The sequence below is a fragment of the Anser brachyrhynchus genome (assembly GCF_964034855.1).
Source record: "Anser brachyrhynchus genome assembly, chromosome: 14".
Taxonomy (NCBI): Eukaryota; Metazoa; Chordata; class Aves; order Anseriformes; family Anatidae; genus Anser; species Anser brachyrhynchus.
This window is the reverse complement of record NC_137709.1, coordinates 2,149,742-2,163,491: the sequence shown is the minus strand read 5'-3', so window position 1 is coordinate 2,163,491 and position 13,750 is coordinate 2,149,742. Positions and strand designations below refer to the sequence as shown.

The window sequence follows — 13,750 nt, the reverse complement described above, 5'->3', positions numbered from 1 at the left end:
GCAGTCTGTGCCACACCACATAACACAGACCCACAGATCGGAGCAGCTCTATCACTTACACGAGGTAAGAACCTGTTTGCAATAAGGCAGGAACGGCATAACCTGCTCAGGATATCCCCAGGACCGAGGGGATTCTTTCAGATATGCCCTAGAGGGACATAAACTTCGTTATTACAAGAAGAACAAAATTAAGCTCACCTTGTCGTACATCCTGTTTAACAGCCGCGGCACGACGGGGAAGATGGTGGGACGCAGAGCTTTCATGTCGTCAGATAAGAGGCGGATGTCTCCTTGGAAGAACCCAATCCGCCCCCCGTGGCAGTACACTACGGACTGTGACGGGAAGAAAAAAGACCCCATGTAACCTCTTTGCTTTTACTTCCCGTGGTACAGCATCCCTCCCAAACGTAGAAATGCCCTTCCTGAAATTCTGCTCTCCAGCGTGGCAAAAATGGTGCTTTAGAAGCATATATAAACTTTACAGACAGTTTTGCACTGAATGGAAATGTACACACAGTTCTGGGCACTTATCGGAATTTCGGCATCCATCAAATTTGCCACTGTCTGGAAGAGCAAGGAGCCAAAGCTTTGGGAAAGGGTTTTCCCTGGAGCAGCCTGAGGTAGGGTCAGACCCGGGTCCGGACTTCACCCCTGAAGCCTGGACCTACCCCTGCAGCTCACAGCACGAAGACCTAATGTCGGTAAAGAAATTATTAAGAAACATTGTGAAACATAGTGAGCAGCAGACGGATTTTAGATGTTAATGCTTTAGTTTTGTTTAAACATAACAATATAGACTACGTTAGCAATACAGTGCCTGATCCTGTATCCCAGAAATAGGCGCCCACTTCTTAAAAGGTGCTTTGCTCGCATAGATACAGAAGTTTCGTATTTGGCAAGAAAAGAGGCCACTTTTTCATCAGATGAGAGAAGAGCTGGACGGGCAGTAGAGCTGTGATGAGCCAGCTGGCAGCGGAAGGGCAGCCCTGGTAGCCAGTAACTGCCTTGCTAAAACTGGAAGGACACGGCTTGTGCACCCACTCGAGTGCATTTAGGGATGAGCACCCCTGTCCTGCTTGTACGTCCTCGGCCAGGCACCCACGGTGCCGGGAGCTGAGCCCAGCCCCACTGAGCTGTGCACCATCCCACGAGGCTGGAAGGGCACGGTGAGAGCATCAGCTCCCGCTGGAGCGCTCCGCTCCCCAGGCAGCCGAAGTGGCTAAACGTGCCTTGAGAGACACCTCAGTTTTCCTGTGCTGCGCCCAACAGCCTGCCACGCTGAGCGGAGTGCTCTCGCTGCGCTGTCAGCCAGCGAGAGGCTCCCTCCCCGCGGACCCAAACCACAGGAATTTCGTACGTGTGATGTGGGTTTAACAGGCATCGCGCTGCCAAATCGTGTACTACACTGCACAGGCATGTGAATAAAAATAAAAAATAAAGGATAATAACATCACTGCGGGCTCACTGGGAATTGTGAGTGACGAGATGACTAGCAGAAACCTCTAACGAACAGATCTGTCTAATTTTAACTGTAAGTTCCACGAACTAATAATGTTGGCTAAAACCAGGGAAGCTGATACGGTGTTTGTTGTGCGGAATAATTTTGGGAATAATTTCTTAGCCCTTCTGAAAAATCTTTATATTAATGAGCATTTTCAGCAGAGAGGATAAACCTTCCTTGTTTCTCCTTTGAGCTGCATGCTTTGCAGGGCTGCCCCTTTCCGTCTGGCAGCATCCTGTGAAAGGAGGTGATTTCAAAGGTTTCTATTTTTTACCCCATCAGATGACTTTTTAATAATTACATTCTTATTAGCTGGCAACGAGGTTTGCCTGAGTAGCGGTGGCATACTGACCAACTTGCCTCTTAAAATTAGGCTTTCAAGCAAAAATATGCCGGCTGTAATTCCCCAAATCTTTCGTGGGCTTTCAGTTCCAATTTGCAGGTGTGTTAACATGGCAGAATATATTATTTCTGGCACATTACTAAGAAGCGGAAGGCTCACATTCGGATGCCTGTCTGACTAGAAAGCGTGCTTCCAGCCCAGAACAGCCCTCCCTAAGAAAATACAGAGCCGCAGCTGAATCCAGCCCCCAGCTTTTCAGGCTGTAGGGCTGATGTGCTCCTCTCATCTGACCTGCGCAGCACACCAACCACAGCACAAATTTCACTTGTCTTTTCAGAAAGAGATGCAAGAAGCCAGTTCTGCAGGCTGGCGAAAACGATGGTGCAGAATTGGTTTTGCTCCCACCATCGCTGACCCTAGAGCGCTTTGCCAGGCTGCAGGCGGCTGCTGCCCGCTGACGAAGGGCCGTTTCCCAAACCCAAAGCTTGGGAAACGCTCCCGGCACCGCTCCGGCCCCAGCGTTACCACGTGGCACTTCTGGAGTACAAGCTTTTTTAGTGCTATGAGATATCGCTGGTTATTTAGTATTTTATTTACTTTTTGGTGTGGAAAAAGGCGATTTCCACTGACGCTAGGACCTTACCTGTACCATTCTCTCAAACATGTGTGCTAAAGGCAAATAGGAAATGTGTACATCCTCACAAGTGGGAGACCACTGACTCTGGAAGAAAGCACAAGGAGCCCCACGAGGCCTCGTCAGTTCAGGCAGTTTCTTACCTGTATAACTCTTTCAAACATGTGAGCCAGAGGCAGGAAGGAGATGAGCACATCGTCCTGTCTCGGAAAGATCACTTTCTGCAGGTGAAGGGCATGGGAGACAGAAAGGAAAGAAACACTGACAGGAAGACAACAAGAAAGTCATAAAACGGTAAAAAGAAAAATGGCACCAGAGGAGCAAAAGGGTACAGATCATCGAGAGAGGAAGGGAGCAGCGCACGAAGTGAAGCGTTAAAGCCACAGCGTCAGTGAGCTACGTTAGCGGGAGGAGTACAGAGCACGGAGATGTACACAGAGGGCAGCGGAGAGGCTCTCCACGGCAAAGGCACACCGTGTCCACACAGCTCGCTGTCTGCCACGAGGTGCTCAGGCCACGGTTTGCACTCTCGGCTGCGTGCAGACCTGCCGGAGCCTCCCCGAAATCAGCAGGGCTCCGTGGACACACCATATTTCCACGTGGCACAGAGCCCGTCAGAGATTCCCAGCACTATTACAGTCAAAGAGAAAAGATTCTCCCCCCCCCACCCCGCCTTAAGTTAATCATTGATTTGAGGCAGGATATGTTGGATCACTTAGCTGCAGAAATTAATGATTTCTGTTAGTGTTTCTCTTCATTTTATCGACTGAAATGTGATTTTAAGTGCATTATCACTGCCCCACAGACAGGTGCAGTAGGGAAAAGGAAGGCAAAAAAGTTATGCAGTAAAAAAAAAACGTAACCAAAGCCTTTGGTTTGCCAAGGTTTTAATTCTGTCTCAGAGGCTGGACTAAGCAGTGGCCCCAAGAGCCTTACTTGGTCCATGCCCCGAAGGACAGCAACCTGTCTGCCTGCATTTCCAAGGCTAACACTTGCCATAACATTATGGATTAGAAAAACTGAAAGCTTGATTACCCACTGACTTGCACCAAGGCCAGTGGTTAGTGGAAAATGGGTATAAAAGCTTTTGGCTCCTGGTATTAGCAGTTTATACCCACTTTGCATCTCCACTGCTGTGACGGAATCGATACTCCGTGGCCTGGGACACGGCGGTGGACGGAGGAGCACCACTTCCTTCCTCGGGAGATGTTTTACTGAGGTTAAATCTGGGCAAGTCAGCTTTGGGTACGCTCTCCCGACCATTACCTAGTGGAGTCAAACAGGATTGACCACCTGGGTGTTTTCAGCATCCCGATTTGTATTGTGTGTCAATCTGACCTGCAGATCTATTTATACGTTATTTCAAATTGGCCTCATTTTCTGCACGCGCAGTAATGTAAAACCATTAGCATCACTAGCTATACTGCTCTTTTTGCACTGCTTTAAGTGCCCAGACAATAAATGGTTTGTTTTGAAATTGGACCGAAACGATGACATTTACTAGTATTTCACAGTTGGCACAGCTGTCCAGTTAAACAGATAAAATGAAAACAGCTTCATGGCTTTTGAGGGTAGCGTTACAATAAAGCTCTAACTTCACTTTTTTTTTTTCCCCCCCATTTATGAAAACCGCTGTACTAAGCAAAATCAGCACAAAAATATGTAAGCCCCTCAGCTTTCGGTATCCGTATTTCACTACCTGATACCGCTGTCAAGTGTTTTGCACTTCTCTCGACTTCGTTGCTGCGGTCAGAAATTGCCCTTCCCGTGCGGGTTGGCTGCGGGCGTTTGCACCGTGGCCAGCAATGCCCTGGTGCCCGAAGCTTTGGGTTGACAGCCACACACACCAGACTTACGTCTGAATCTGATACCTTCGAGATTAATCAAAGAATCCCACTGCCGTCACTGAACACTGAATCCATCTCTGTGAGCCAGTCCTGGAAGACGCCAAGTTCCCTCAGCTCCCTGTAAAGTGGTTATCTTCCAAAATAAACGCTCCTGCCCTTTGAGTCTCAGAGACATCCAGGCATCAGCTTCCACTTGTGCATCTCGCTGCCTCCGAAGCCAGCCAAAGCTCCGCACTGCGAACCCCGAGGGCTCGCTGCAGCGAACACAGTGACATTTCGTACGGCAAGTTACCGGAGTCACCGCCCTGCGAGTGCTCGAACATGGGAGCTCAGGGGGATTTTTCATGTCATGTGTCCAAGTTTCATTACAACGGTGGCCTGGAAATCTCAGAAAACTTGAGGATTAAGATAATCAGGCTGCAGTATTTGTAGCACCAACCATAAAACAAACAAGGGGTACGCTGTAATAAATTGTGCATCCCACGTGTGCCCTGCTGCTTTACAGAACTGCCTGTTTACTATGAAAAACTAGATTCTTTATATTTGATAGGTACAAGCTGCATATAATTCTTTATATGTTTTGCTAAAGCAAATGTGCTTCATATACTGTTTCTAAACAGAACTTTACATGTTGCATGAACCGTATTATACATGTACTTGACCAGTGCTGTGTTTTGTTTTTTTTGTATGTTTGTTTTTAAATGTATATCCAAAACTAAAGTATACTTTAGTATTAAATTGACCATTCTGGTAAAAATAAATAAATCAATAAATATTTAAGTTCCCATACACATACACAATATGCAGAAAGCTTTCAAATAAAGACTGGGACATTGCACGGGCATCCCCAGAAGTGGACGCTGCTCTCTCAGGCAGCAGTCACAGCTGTGCAGGATTTACAGGAGCCAGCATTGCTCCTCTGCAGCACTTTGCACCCTGCAGCCCCAGGGAGCCCGTGCTGGTAGCATGGCGATGTAATGCCCGTCAGCACTGCAAGCTCAGACGTGCTCCCACTGCTGTGAATTTGGCCCCAAGTAAGGGAAATTTGGCCTGTTATCCGCAGGGGCACATTCCCAGCCCTTGCAGGGACACCGCTCAACCCCCACGCTCCGCACACGGCGACATTCTCTAAGTCAGGGTATTCACCTCCGTCACTTTCAAAAAGCCCGAAAAATCGGCAACCACGTTCCCATGAGTCAGCATAGCACCTTTGGGGTTTCCTGAAAGGAAACAGAGAGGGTGATTTTAAAAGCCAGCAGTTCATTTCCAAAAGCTTTAAAAAAATAAAAAAAGGAAATTGTTAAAATATTAATTTTAAATGGATTTTAAAACTTGTCTAATTTTCAGTCATTCATGTGCAGTAAGCATTTACCAAAGGCACTTATGGCAAGATTCAGAAATTATTAACGTGATACTGCAAACACAGCATAACATGAATATTTCTATTGGAGACACCGAACAAGGGTTTCCACCAGAAGCGAGGTGCGCACACGAGCGAGGGCTCCATCCACAGGGCCCTGCCCGCAGCACTGTGCCCTCCTGTCCCAGCACTGTCGCTTTGCATCACCCTCAAAGGGTTTACTTCAGAAAAGAAGGAATAGCTCAGCTTAAATAAAGATTACAGAATCACCCTCCCTCTGCAGCGTGTTTTTAAGCAGATTGCTTTAATTTGATCGCGCTGCTGCAGCCCAGCTCCTGCTGCACCGGGCGGAAGCAGAGCGAGGAGCTTCAGCTGCAGGCACCCTGCGTGGCCCCGGCACGGCGCACACGGGGACGCGTGCCAGGAGCTTTGCGATGCTGCTAATGACGGATACAGCAGCCTCGGAAAACTGTAAGTCAGCCAGAATTTGTGTCTGGCTCCTGGCAGCGCTGAGCCCTGTGCCCCGCAGCCTCACTGACGCTGCTTCACACCCGGCACTGCAATAGTTAAATAAAGACCCAAGGGAAAATAATGATTATTGCACACATTTATTGCAGGGCATTTTGAACACAATACAGTTTACAAAAAATCCGTACTCGGTGTTCCAAGTGCCTTTGAATAATTCAGTCCCGGATCCTTACAGCTGAACACAGTGCACAGGAGGCTGTTTGGTCTCGCGTACATCCGTCTTCCTCCAACGCTCCCAGGAGGAGCTGGAGCCGGCGTTTCTGCCAACAGCTCCCGCCCCAGCACCCTGCACACAGGCTCGCCAGGTTGGGCTTTGGGGCTCTCATTTTCACAGCTGGGTGCACGCGTGGGTCCAGCAGCCCTCAAAACTCCTCGAACCAAGCGCCCGTTGTACATGCACGCTGACCTCCCAGAAATTGCTCGTGGTGTTCTGGCTGCGTCTGTGCTTGCTCAGCCCCGGTGGGTGCAAGCATCTCTTTGCCCGCAGGCGCGCTCAGCGCTGCTGTGGGAATTTCTCTGGTTTTGCTAACAGGCGGTCACGAACTGCAACTCTGGCAGTTCGGCCCTCCTGCGCCCTGACACAGCTCCGCAGGCTCCTTGGGAGATTCCTCGGGTGCTTGAGACCCCGGGCTCTTCATCAGGAGAAATCCAGAGCAGACCGTGCTGCCGCCAGGGAGGGGGAGCCTTCTGGGCCGGGGGATTCCGGTGAATTTTCACCCTCTTTAGTTCCTCTGGCTGTTTGGGAGTTAAGAGAATAGGCGCCCCTTGCCACGAGCCTTTTCCCAGAATGACCACTTCTGGAAGAAAAGACTTAATGGCACTGCTTGTTCTTTCTTAAAAGTCCAAGCCCCATCTCTGACACTGCTCTTAAGCTTGAGCTTCCTCATAAAGACACAGCTTGTCCGTCCTGTGATGGAAATGGGAGCACGGCGATCCCGGTCGGGTAATGGCCGGTATGGCAGCTTCTCTTTATCTCAGTGCCAAGCTGCTTTGCCAATTTGACAATGAAGAAACTTTTTCCACATTGCTAAATGGGTCTTTTCCAATAGCACCTCCAGCACTGTCTCGGTGCTGTGCTCCATCAGCATCTTGGGACGCAGGCGCCTTCCTCCCCCAGGGACCCTCCACTGCCAGGCAGCGTAGCTGGGAAGCAATTTTTATCCAACCAGTTACAGGAAAGTCCTTGTGGAAATGGCTTTTCTGGAGCAGCCGGCATGCAAAATTGTATCCTGGTGTTTTGGGGGCATCTGTGCACCTTTGGTCTGTCTGTGAGTGCCGATGATTTCTTGGTGCAACAATGAGAGTCCATCTTGTGCTCCCAGCTCGGAGGTCTCAGTGTCTCCCTTCTCCGTGAGGAGGCATGTGGGCAGCTGGGCCTAGCAATGAAAGAAAAGCATGCGTTCAAATCCACTTCTGGTATTTTATTTTTATTTTTTGATAAACAACTAAAATTGTTCCCAACTCCACAATTTCCACATTACAAACTCTACAACAAAGATTGGTTTCATGTCACACAAGTATACTTGGAACCCTTCAGCATTGAAAAAGCCCTTGGGAACATGTTTCTTGGAATAAAATTCTAAATCTGGTCATTAAAAATGTCCTAACATGGTCTATATAAAAGCCAGGCATTTTACAACCAAAACATAGCATGGAAAATGGGTCAGAGCATTGATACAAGCCCTGGAAAAAAACAGAAGGTGACGTGCAAAGCCTTCCAGCAGCAGGGGATGGGGTGGTGCTTCACGAAGCTTCCCATTGCTCTGGGAGAGTTTAGTCTGCAGATGGCCTGCAAACTGGGGTTTGGGTGGGAGAAAGCAAGGGGCTCCCTGGCTGTCCCATTTCTGTAACCTCAGGCACAGTCCTAGGAAAAGCACAAAGCCAGAAACTGGCCCATGACTGTACTGCAAATAGAAAAGGGTTTTTGTTTTTTAAATTTAATTAGAATAAAGTCTAACTTAGAAAATAAAATATCAATAAAAAGATGCAACTTGAAAAAGTAATTCATCTGGGCTTTAACATCAGCCCTCTCTTGTTAGCTTCCCACCACCGAGGCTGGGCAGACAGCCTCCTTTCGCACCGTGCACTGCATTGTGCAGCCCAAAATGCACAGATCTCAAAAACCCTCCAAGTAAACTGAAAATGACGTATGGATGCAAAAGCAAACACAGCTTTTTAACACAAACTGAGCAGCAAGGGGTTGTACTTGATAAAGGCCACTTACCTGACTGCGATACTGATCTTCTCCCAGAGGTAGGCAATGCTTCGGGCTCTGCAGGTGTCAAACAGCACCTCCCGCCTCCTAAACCAGCGGGGCCAAATCCAGGGTGCTCTGCGGCAGGACCAAGCACCAGGCAGTCCTGAGATCCCAGGCAACCTGGAAGAGCTGCTCCTGAGTCCCTAGAGCCCAGTCCTTCCCTGCGGGTAAGGGAAACGCGCTCTCCCAAGCGCTCACGCCTCGTGTATCTGAGCTCTGCTGTCCCTTTGTCTGCCTGTGTAACTTGTTGGTGGGTGTTAACGAGTTTGACTTCTTGAGAGAAGGAAGTTCCTGCAAGCTGCAAGAAAACCGGGGTGTGGAGAGAGGAGAAAGTCCCGCGTCTGCCCTGAGCAGGAGAACGACCTGCTTGTCCTCCGCCAGGACGGGCCGGCAGCACACCAGCGCCAGGGCTTGGCCAGGGATGACAGTGTGTTTAGGAGAAAAACGGAAAGCTCTGGACGAGCATTTCTCTTTTTCAATGTCTGCAGAAGATAAATATCCTCCAGCCAAGTGCCTCGTATCTGCACTGCAAAACGGGAGGCAGAAACATGGGCAGATTTGCGGACAACCGCAAAATCGTACTGCCCAAGTGTATGTCAGGGAATTCCAGCTGCAATCTATGGAAGCGTAGATATTCTCAAATACTAAAATACATACAAATATCATTGTCGTGTCAGTATAGCAGCATGTTTGCACATAATAATGTGGTATTAATAACGAATTTGATGATCTATTCTATTATTTCATGAATAAAATGCCCATTCCTTACCTGTAGTGCCACTAGTAAAACAGACAATTGATAGATCTTCTGGTCGAGGAGGCTAGAAACATGAGAAAAAAAGAAAATCATATCAATCAAATGCGCAAGGGACAGTGCTAGAATGTTGTCATTGTATAAACATAAAGATCAAACCAATTATACTTCAGCTCTGCCATAAAATGCTTTCCTTGCCCTTGGCAAATCTCTTTTATCAGGTATCTTCAATTGACACAGACCCCATTCCTCCCTGATGATTTGCTCCATCTGCTTTAAGGTTGTGCTTTAGCATAACAAGACTTCGATGGAAGGTTTGCATCTCAGAATACGCACCAATACTTCTTAGTGCAAAAATTCCACCTCCTTAAAAAGCTGAGGTATCTGTATTGTGCCTGATGTCAGTAAGAGCATTTGTTAGAAATATGGCCACGCAGGAGACAGTAACAAACAGTGTTTGCTGTTCCTAGGGTTTTGATATCAGCCATAACTGATATTTCAGCATTCTAAAAATGTGCTTTTTTTTTTCTTTTTCTTTTTTTTTTTTTTTTCCTACTTGTGATCATCTAGCCACCATCTCCACCCTGCCACTAGCATTTTTAAAGGCACTGTCAATACCCATGGGTGTCTGGGAAAATTTAGTTCACCGACTTCCAGATAAATGCTGGAAAAGTGTGGTTAGCCACAAGAGGGGACAGCTAGCTGAAGCCGCTGAGGGCTCACATTCCCAGTAGCATCTCTGCGTTCTTAGCACCACCGTGCGTGCCATTTTGGGTCACCAATGATTAAATAAATGGCCTGAAAATTAGAAGTCTCTTCTGAAAGCTTTGTAAGAGTGTGAGCACCCTTGGTGAAAATATCAATGCAGTTTTCCAAAAAGATCCCGCAGAAATATTGCCAAGTACTGTTTCTGAGTGAAAGGCACCTCGCTACAAAGCCAGTGCTGCAAACACGTCCCACGGGTGCCACCGGGGTAAGGCAGCGGAATTAGCGTGGCTTAACACTGGCATTTAATTACTGTCCTGCTAACACGTTCAGCAAGGATGAATTATCTCATTTAAGAGTCCCAGACGGAGCATATGAAGCAAACACCGCACATCCCCAGTGTACAGCACTGCCAGCCCCTGAGCTCCCCGGCTGCCTCTGCACAGTGGGGGTTACAGCACGCTGCCCTGACCCACGCACGCCTGCTTCTGCCCAGAGCAAGCTTGCCCCTCGTTTGTTAGTGAAATGAGTTTGACACGGCCAGCTGCAATCCTGAGTGGGAAAGCCAGCATGACAGCACTCACCACAGGCGCATGTCGACTCTCCCGGCCGCAGTCCTGAAAGAGATTACAGTAACAAAAATGATTTCCACTACAATTCATGTGGTGTAACCCACTAGCTAATAATCTGCAAACCACTAAGGGAGAGCGTGAGCCAGAGCAGAAATCTTTGTGGCTAGCACTTAGGTCACCCTTTGTGTCCAAAGTTTCTTGCGTTAACTGCAAAGATATCCCTGGATTCAAGCAGTGCTTGGGCTGGTTGAGCTGGAGCCAGGCTGTTTCATAAGAAGTGTGAGGATGTAGGCCTACATGGAGGAGGACTGTGTCTCAACCAGGCTCAAGGAGCAGCTAATGTCTTATTTGAGTAGGGAAGTTTAAAATACTGGCTATCCTGTCAATAAGGGATAATACTATGAGGAACTGCACTGAGCCACGCATCAATATTAACAGCCACGAGCCCCAGCTGCTGAACCTTTCATGCAGTTCACAAGTCCCAGCATTTTTTACTGCCTCTGTGCAGAAAATACAAAGTGCATGAGAAGGAGGGGGAAACCAGGCTTACCTCCACCTCCTGCATGGTCTGGATGCGGACCCCACAGCGCCTTCCCCTCTCCATCAGCTCCTTCTCGAATGGGTCCATCAGGATGATGGAGCTGAGACCCGGCGTTTCTCTCCTCTCCACGTGGTCGAGGAGCGTTCTGGCTTTTTCAGGTTTGTCACAAATGACTGTGGAAATGTCAGCTGGAAGGAAAGCAGCCAAACAAGTTGTTTTCAGTAAATCTTTTTTTAACACAAGACTGGCTGCTTCCTCATAGCTAACATCATGTCAACGTTAGTACTCACTTTAGGTTCACATCAGAGCTCCCAGAATATAACATATTTCTCTTAGAAAACCACTGCAATTTTAGCTAACATAAATCAACGCCGAAGCTGTAGCTGACACCAAGGAGTATTCTGGGATTCAGTTCAAAATGCCAAAATTGCACACCACGTGGGCTAGGAAATCCAGGAGGCAAAACGTGAGGAAGTGCAGCAGTGGGGAGCCCCACAGCAATTCCCCCCACAGCTGAGCACAACCAGGCATGGGAAGCACGGGGGGCAGCCCTGACCTGGTGTGGGGGCACGGCGGCCCCCCCAAAACCTCTCCAAGTGACTTCAAGATACTTGGTGAGTGAAACCACCCGTCTTTCGGAAAGCAGAAGGAAACGGACCATTCCAAGCAACAAAGCCGGTTTCTGAGAAGATTACGTTAATTTTGTTTTTACCTGTGTTGACGATGTAACGAATGGCTCCGGGACCCAAGGTGTCATAGAGGGGAACCACCACCATGGAGTAGGTGTAGCAAGCCAGCTCGGAAATGATCCACTGCCGAAGGGCATCAAAGCACAGAGGTGAGAAGGGGGCAGTGGGAGCAGACTTAACACACTTGAGAGCGAGCTTCAGACATAAAGCAAGCTCACAAGAACATTAGTAAAACAGCGTTGAGTTAAAACAAATCTCACCTCTGGGCGGTTTTGAGCAAAGACCCCGATGAACTGCTTGGTGGATGGCTTGCAGCCCTGCTGCAGCAGCCCCGAGCCCAGAGCTTCTGCTCTTTCTGCCACCTGGAAGTCGGAGAGAAAAAGGTACACAAAAAAGAGGAACACAAGCAGCAGCAATTGAAGAGAAGGCTTAGCTGTGCGGGCAGGCTCTCACATTACTGCATTGGCTGTCTAAAAGCCCAATTTTTTACTTTATTGCTAGCCTGCGGCGCCTGTTCACCCGTTCCTCTGCCGCGAAGGGCAAGAGTGCCGGGGGACGAGGCTCCAGGGGGGGCTCACTTCCAGCTCACCTCTCTGTATGACAGCCACTGGTACGGCTGCTTGGGCTTCCTGAACCCCAGGCAGGGGCCGTTTTCTGCAAGACACAAGCAGAGACGGCGGAGTTAGGGGACAGAGCTGGAGCTGGTGCCCAGTGTCGTGGGGCTGCAGCAGAGCCCTGGGAGAACAAAGCCATCGGTACCGAGGTCGGCTCTCGCTGCTGGGACAAAGCTCACAGTGAGCACCATCGGCCCGAATGTCAGCTCCTGAAGCTTTCGTTGCCTTTTGATATCATGGCTTCAAAGTGAAAACTGCTATTTTTAACACAGCCACTCTGGAAGACGGGCAAGACAATACACGGCACTATGTGACAGGAGGAGTACTTGAGAAGTTTAATTCATCGGCTGACTGTACTTTCTGCACAAAATCTACCCCTCTGTGCACCTACTGAGTTACTGATTTACCTCTGTCTCGTGGGGTGGAATATTTGCGTTCTGCTGAGGTTTTCGGTGGTACCAAAAATAACAATGCGGTAATGACACCGGTGTGTTCAGCAAGGCGGGACATCGCAAGCAGCAGACACAAGTGGTTATGATATAGCAGTGAAGTCCTCCTGGCTTTTTGGAGTGGGAAATGTCATCCCCCCGCTGTGTGAGAGCTCTCTGGTGGTACCATCGCTCATGGCAAGGTGTGATGGACCGAAACACCACAGCCCGCTTTCCCAAGAGCTTTGGGCACAGCCCCTTGCCCTGCCCCATTGTGGAGTGAGATATAACCTGGATGGATAATTGATGAAAGGGCAGCAACAGGCAGAAATAAACGGCAGCTTTTGCAGCTGAGCTCTGTTGGGGTCCACAGATCTACACCCAGATCTGCCTCATTTAATATATCCAGAAACGTTCTGGAAATGAATCATGTATGATGAGCTTTGCTGACGGAGCAAAACTCAGGGCATTAAGTTGTCTGCCAGTGGCAGCAAAAAGACCTCGTGAGACTGAACAGTGAAATTCAATGGCGTTAAATGCAAAATAACGCACGTTGCAGACAGTAACCCTGATTACAGATCCCTAATGATTACTTGTAAATCAGTTATTCAGTTATCAGTAGAAGAGACACTGAAGCTCCTGGGGCACCTAGGGCCAGGTAAGCGCTGCGGCCCTTGTGGCCCAGCTCCCACGGATAACAGTGCTGCAAAAGGCAGGGAGGAGTGGGATAGGAGCAAAACTGCACCCAGATGTGGGGGCACCCTTCTGACCTTTTACACCTCCAGCTCCTCGGGACTCTACACTCTTCTAGCCTCCAACACTCTCCGTGGGCCTCCCACAATTTTTCCCCTTCCTACACTATTTGGGCTTTAAAATCACTCTTGGCCTCCCACGTTTTGGGCCTCTGTAGTCTTTCAGTGACCAAAACGTTGGGGCCTCATACTCTCATTAGGCCTCTAGGCTTTTTGGGCCTCCCA

General features: G+C 48.8%; 1 protein-coding gene across 1 annotated transcript in view; it reads right to left on the bottom strand.

The window, feature by feature from the left end:
* Positions 1-13,750, bottom strand: part of ACSL6 (acyl-CoA synthetase long chain family member 6) — a 54,732-nt gene that overhangs the window by 13,238 nt on the left and 27,744 nt on the right. Inside the window, exons 6-14 of the mRNA XM_080555507.1 lie at positions 12,321-12,385; positions 11,992-12,093; positions 11,755-11,854; positions 11,052-11,230; positions 10,514-10,546; positions 9,240-9,291; positions 5,472-5,545; positions 2,622-2,699; positions 199-333 (exon numbers count right to left, since the gene is read on the bottom strand). Coding sequence (XP_080411633.1) covers positions 199-333; positions 2,622-2,699; positions 5,472-5,545; positions 9,240-9,291; positions 10,514-10,546; positions 11,052-11,230; positions 11,755-11,854; positions 11,992-12,093; positions 12,321-12,385 — 818 coding nt within the window. The remainder of the gene's footprint in view (positions 1-198; positions 334-2,621; positions 2,700-5,471; positions 5,546-9,239; positions 9,292-10,513; positions 10,547-11,051; positions 11,231-11,754; positions 11,855-11,991; positions 12,094-12,320; positions 12,386-13,750) is intronic.